Consider the following 7,038-nt stretch of genomic DNA (forward strand, 5'->3'; position numbering starts at 1 on the left):
CCTTCAGTGGAAATAGGACAGGAGAAAGTTGTTTCCTGCTCACAAAGTCATTAGTATGCAGAAATACGGTGTAGCAGTTCTCACCTTAAATAGAAGGATGAGAAATAATAACAGTCAGTGCTTGTTACGACAGGTACATCTTTCACAGGGGTTTTATTTAGAATGAAAGAGATAGTGAAAGTTTTAAGATGCTAGTAAGTAGTGAATAAATGCAGAATGTACTTACACATTTATGCACCAAGTGCTGGAAGGCTATGCACCACATAGAGCAAAGAAATGTACTAAACCATCAATTTACTAGGTCATTTTAAATGTAGGCAGCAAAATGGCTATGTGTGTGAAAAGCCACTACTATATTTTGAGAGAACCTTTCTAAGAATCCTGAAATATTAATAACATGGTCTTAATGTGGTTGAAGACAAAAGAATGTGTTAAGGGTAGCAAGGGCTGTGGAGAATAGCACAATGACAATTTTGTATTTTCTGCCTGTGCTTATAAAAGCAAAAGGAAAAGAGAATAAAAATAGGGTGTTTAAAGAACAGCAGCCTTCAATTTTCTAAATTGGTATAAAACTGTATTTCCCAAATGAATTCACATATATTTATTCCTGATGACATATTAATACCAGCTTTGAGGAAAAACAGAAAAAAATATAAACTTGCAAACCCACTTTTTCTTAAATTCACGTAATATATATACCAAGTTTTTGCGCTGTAAGAAATTTAATGAAATTGAAGGAAACGTTTTCCATTTTGACTTTTGTGAACAATGAGTTTAATGTTTTAACTGGAAGTAGTCTTATCAGAATAGCTTTTCAAATACGTGATTTTCACTTTGCGATGATTTGTCAGTGGACAGTTTTTCGTCCTTGTTGATATTCCACTCCCACTGTGAGTTTTGATTTTGATGCTTGATGAAATTGAGGGGTGCATGTGAATCAGTCAGTAATATGCAGTTTTCTGCAAACATTCAGATGTGAAAAAAAAAATGTAAACATTTTTTGCTTTTTCGAAGTCTTGAGTTGCCACGAGTTGCTTCTGTCGACTGCAACTGACTGAGTGACAGGTGGGACCCAGTGGGCTTGTGTTCCTCTTCAGAGACTCATTGTGTTTGATGTGGGAAAGCCGGGCTTGACCCCCAGTCCTTCTTCCTGCCAGAGTCAGGGGTTTCTGATTTTAATCAAAACCCTAGGGCCATCTTAAGCATGACCAAAAAAGCACCTTGCAAGTTGAACCTTATCTAATTATGCAATGTGTATAAACTGGAGACACATAAATCTCAGTCATTGGAGCGACTTGTTTTTCTAAGATGCTCCGGTCCAGTGAAAGACTAAAGCAAATAAGGGAGAGATTGATCTCCCAGCACTTTTATTGTCGGTGCTCCACATGTCATAAAGTTTTGGCTTGTTAAAGGAAATTCCATAAACAACTTCAGTTAGAGTGAAGTAACTGTGTACCTTTCTGAGGCCCTGCTAAATTCCCTTTCTGCTTGCCATTACAAGAGTATGATTAAGAAAATGCCAACAGGATATGCAAGTGGGTCGAACAGACTTCAACTGGAAGCCATACAGATGCCTGATGGATGAGTAGCAACAATGAGATGATGGCCCTATCTCCACAGAGAATCAGGCAGCTTCGTGGATCTCTTTCCAGTACTCGTTTGAATAAGATCTGCTGCGTTGCTAGCATAGTTTGTCTGTTTTGGCTGCCAGGCTGATGGAAAATGTCTGATGGGTCCTTCTCCTCGCTGCTGTTTCTGATAGTATAGACACATCCCAAAGACATGATGATTGAAAAGAAACGAGAGTGAATTGTCCTGGGAAGATTGGGGTCACTGGCACATTTTCTTTGAACCTCTGGTGTTATGAAATAACTTTATTCTTAATGGCCTTGTCTTTGTGGGTTTAATACTGATGGTGTTGGTCAGTTTTTATTTGGGGTTGAGACACATTTCAGAGGTGATCAGGTGTTGGTCCGTTTTTATCTGGGGTTGAGACAGATTTGAGAAGTGATCATGAAGGCCATAGGGGAAGAAAAAAAAGTGAGGAGCAAGACCCTAGTCATTATTTTTTATTATGAGTTTTCGCAGAATTAGTGAGTTTTTCCACACTAGTAAAAGCAGTTCTTAGTGTCAGTATGATGGCAGTGTCAGTATAATGTTTATGAAGATGAAGTCATGGAAAGCATGTCAGGTGTATAAAAAACTACATAGTCCGTGTTCTCTACACCAGCCTCTTGGGAGGTGTGTGCATTGTGGGGGAAGGGTGCTAGAAAAATAGAAAGAGGGAAAAACAGGAGGGTTTTATTAACTCAAAAATAGACACAAAATATTCATTGATCAAAAAAAAATCTTAGCATACTATATTCCAAAATCTACAATTGACAGTTTTTATTATTTCACCCTGAAACTGAGACCCATGCCTTACAAACTGTATTTTTTACTTGGTTGCCTTTGTTGGTCTTTCAATTTGGTTCTTTCTGTAGCTATCATTAGGAAATAATCACCAAGCAGTTACTTTGTTATCACTTGGATATACTTCCCACTGGCTGGCTAAAGGCTACACTCTGAAATTCCATAGCATGTGACTAAGCATACAGGCTTTGAGGGCAGAACCCTTGGGGTCAAAGCTGGGTGCTGACACTTACCAGATGTATGGTCTTGTGCCCGCAATTAACTGCTCAAAGTTGAAATTCCTCCTTCTAAGGTGAAGGTAATGCCTGCCGGAAAGGGTAAGAATTAAGCAGCGTGAATGTGTATAAAGGGTACCCGGCACATAGAAAGGCATTTAGTGAACTAGCTTTGCTTTTACTTCATTCTGCCAGGTTTAAGAAAATGTCTTCCCTTGGACTTCTTGTCACCTGACCAGGAATATTAATGGCCCTTAAAGAGTGACTATAATCAATGAATGGTTTTGGTTGCATTACCTGCATTTCTAGCCACATGATCGCTAATGATTACCCAGAATGTCTCCCTTCTTCTGAATCAAGGAGGTGGCTTTGCATTTTTGCTTTGCTGTATTTGCAGCAGTTTATGTTTGTTTGTTTTTCCTTCTTCCCTGCAGCTTGTAAAATTGGATATTACAAGGCTCTCTCCACGGATGCCACCTGTGCCAAGTGCCCACCCCACAGCTACTCTGTCTGGGAAGGAGCCACCTCATGTACCTGCGACCGAGGCTTTTTCAGAGCTGACAACGATGCTGCCTCTATGCCCTGCACCCGTAAGTTGTTTGCTTGTCTCTCATTCCTGTGATGCCAACAGCTTTCATTACCACCTAGCAAGATCTTCTCCCAGGATAATCATGCAGGGGGCACATGAGAACAAACATGCATCCTTTCTCAATCATAGCAGAGGAAATGCTTATGCAAAGAAAGGATCTTTCCCACTGCTTCTGGTTGCCTTCAGTGTGCACAGCTGCCTACAGACTACTTGGTGGAGAGGAGATTGAGTGTTCAGAGGTTGTCGGACAGTGTAATTAGAGCTGAGATTGGAATTTATAAGTGGCTTTGCCATGGCGCTGAAGACTCGGGGAAGCTTGACAACTGGCAGGAGAAACAGGTGGATGGCAGGGTTTGGGAATGTGGTTTCCGCCTGTAAAGGGCAGCTCAGTGTGCAGTGAGATCACTGCTTATGTTGTCATTACACCTCTTCCTTCTCTACTCATAGTTTTGTATTCATAACACTTAGGCTCAAATCCTAATAAATGCTTGTTTAATTACAGCACTTAATAAATGACGGGTTAATGAATGAATGAGGCTGGCAAGCTTGGTATGAAGAGCAGGAGTCAAGAAATCTTTTCTCACACTTTATATGGACAGTGTTCCTAGGTGTTACCATTGCTTTCATGTACCCTTGGGGCTTCACAGACCCTACAATGGCCATGACCTTGATCGGAACAGGGAGCATGGGACCCATGCATTTAGTTCCTGTGCTTGGAGGGATAGTCTCATGGCTCTGCTCAGAGACCTTTTCCAGCTTGCTGTTGTGTAGCTGGGTGACTGTTTAGTCTCTTCTGTCTGTTCTCTCGAACCTGGAGAATGGAGTTAATAGCAGTACCTCCTACTGGCTGTTGGTATTAAACAGCCTTATGTTGTTTATGCGCTATGTAAAGCACATAGGATGATGCGCTTTCATATATTTTAGCTTTGACTGGGAGGGATGGCTCATGCCTATATTCCCAGCACTTTGGGAGGCCACGGTAGACAGATCACCTAAGGTCAGGAGTTGGAGACCAGCCTGGCCAACATGGCGAAACCCCATCTCTGCTAAAAATAAAAAAATTAACTGGGCATGGGGCAGGCACCTATAATCCCAGCTACTTGGGAGGCTGAGGCTGCGGAATCACTTGAACCCAGGAGGCAGACGTTGCAGTGAGGCGAGATTGCGCCATTACACTCCAGCCTGGGCGACAAGAGCAAAACTCTATCTCAAAAAAATATCTATCTATCTATCTATCTATCTATGCTTTTGTTATCATTATGACTATTATCATTTTCTTTCCTAACTACTACAAACTGTATTTTGGCCAATCTGGAGCTAACAACCCTGCAAATAAAAGTTTTTTTGGGGGGTATTTGGGTCTCTGGGTATATGCAGGTCTCTCTGGCTGTATACTCAAATGGCTATAACCTGCAGAGTTTCTTTCATAATGACAGACAATAATGATGATGATGACAATTTTATAATTATGCCCGGGTAATGTATTAGGCACTTGAAAAATATCTTAACATGTGGTTCCTATTATAAGAAATCTGTAAGGTAGGTATAATTTCCATTTTATAGAAAAGGTAACTGCAAGCTCAGAGAGGTTAAGGAACATGCCCAGGGTCACACCCTACCGTGGACAGAGTTGTACAACCTGAAGACTCACATGGTTTCTATTTACTAGGAGATTCTCTTGCCCACCCTCCCAGGTCAAGCATAAACATTCAGAGTTAAGGACAATCCTAGGATCAGCCTCAGATGTAACTGTAAAAGAGGTTACGTGCAGTGGCTCATGCCTATAATCCCAGCACTTTGGGAGGCTGAGGCGGGCAGATTACTTGAGGTCAAGAGTTCAAGACCAGCCTGGGCAACATAGCAAAACCCCATCTCCACTAAAAATACAAAAATTTGTCAGGTGTGGTGGCATGAGCCTGTAATCCCAGCTGCTCAAGAGGCTGAAGCATGAAAATCACTTGAACCGGAAGGCGGAGGTTGCACTGAGCCAAGATTGCACCACTGTGCTCCACTCCTGGATGATAGAGGAGACTCTATCATCTCAAAAAAGAAGGAAAAAGGACTGGTGCCTTTTACCTGTGGTTCCAGCCTTGGGAGACTGAGACAGGAGGATTAGTTGAGCCCGGGAGGTCAAGGCTGCAGTGAGCTGCATTCATATCACTGTACTCCAGCCTGGGTGACAGAAAAAAGAGGCAAGGATTTTTTTTCTTCCTTTCTTCCTTTCCTATGCCTCCATAGACTAAGTACTTTCTCTGGGTGACCACTTTTGTTTTGAACTGTTTAAGTCCCAACATTTTTCTTTTCCAATATATGTATTTTCACACTGTTACATTTTTGTAATTAGCTTAATAATAAACTCTCCATCTTTAACCACACCTGCTGCCAACAGTTTTTTTGTGGGAATCTGGGGCACAATAGCAAACTCACGGGGAAGTATTTGGGACTGACATTTTGATTATTGCTCTCAATTTGCATCATGTACTTCCCCACTTCTTTTCCATGCAGATAAAGCCTTCTCTAGCTTGAGATTTGATTGTATTATGAATGTCATGAAATTTATCTCTGATGGCAATAGGGCCTGGCTCTTTCTCCCGGGTATTCTTCAGTCTCGTAATGCTGACCTGTTTGGCATTTAAGGGCACCATATGCCCATCGCTTTATTACTAAGTCTTGCTATTTGAAAGTTTAGGAAACCTTCAAAGATGGCCATATGCTTGTGATGCTGAAACATTTGACATATGTGTAATAAGGGTGTGGTAGTTGAGTCCTTGGAATTGTATCTTTCTGTAGGAAAAACTGTTAGCTTGTTCTTAAGGATGCAAAGGGGAAAAGAGAAAATTTGACTTAGCATATGGATGGACCAAAAAGTCTAAAAATTGAAGTAACATTTGCATGTTTCAAAAGTCATTTTCCACAAGGTTAAGGGAAGGCTGGCGGCTTTTTCTGTCATTGTTAAAAGGTCCATGAGAATACCTGCCCTTGGAACTCCTTCTCCTACACTTCACTACTTCAAGGTCTTGTGAATTACTTTACCAATTTATTTATTCAAATTTTTTTTTAGACAGAGTCTCACTCTGTCACCCAGGATGGTGTGCAGTGTTGCAATCTCGGCTCACTGCAACCGCCACCTCCCAGGTTCAAGTGATTCTTCTGCCTCAGCCTCCTGAGTAGCTGGGATTACAGGCGCCCACCACTGCCATGCCCATTTTTTGTTTTTTTAAGTAGAAATGGAGTTTCACCCTCTGGGCCAGATTGCTCTTGAACTCCTCACCTCATGTGATCCACCCACCTGGGCCTCCCAAAGTGTTGTGACTACAGGCGTGAGCCACGGAGTCCGGCCTTGTGGATTACTTTAATGGTTATCACGTTCCACTTACTTTACATGCAGCGCTTCAGTTAAGAGGAAACAAAGTGCTGATGGCAACACCATCCACTTGCTGATCAGATTGCCTTGGCTCTGACCCCTGACCAGCATTGTGATGTTGAGAGGGGGTTTACCCTCACCAATCCCCAGTTTCCTTATCTGCAAATTGGAATTCTCACCATCTACCTCTGGGGCTGTTTTAAGGATAAAATAAAAAATTTTGCAAAGGTCTGGCACCTAGTAGGGATCTAAGACATGTTTGTTGTCTTGCCCTTTTATCCCCAGCTAGTCACTTCCTTCCCCAGGCTACCTCCATAGCAGGCTGACAGTGTATCTCACCGCCTCTCTATCAATGATTTTCACCCTTCGCTGCATAATTAAATTACTTGATGGCTGCTGATGGCTGCCCTCTACTCCAGGGATCCCAGGGGCTGCAGGGAGGGTTGGGGTAGGACTCA

General features: G+C 42.0%; 1 protein-coding gene across 2 annotated transcripts in view; it reads left to right on the forward strand.

Moving 5' to 3' along the window:
* EPHA4 (EPH receptor A4) overlaps positions 1-7,038 on the forward strand; it is a 157,330-nt gene that overhangs the window by 71,444 nt on the left and 78,848 nt on the right. For both annotated transcript variants that reach the window (XM_032278047.1, XM_032278048.1), the window contains exon 4: positions 3,062-3,217. In XM_032278047.1, the coding sequence (XP_032133938.1) occupies positions 3,062-3,217 (156 nt within the window). The remainder of the gene's footprint in view (positions 1-3,061; positions 3,218-7,038) is intronic.

This window comes from Sapajus apella, unplaced genomic scaffold (genome assembly GCF_009761245.1).
Source record: "Sapajus apella isolate SASKATOON/1434 unplaced genomic scaffold, GSC_monkey_1.0 scaffold10, whole genome shotgun sequence".
NCBI classification, from domain to species: domain Eukaryota; kingdom Metazoa; phylum Chordata; class Mammalia; order Primates; family Cebidae; genus Sapajus; species Sapajus apella.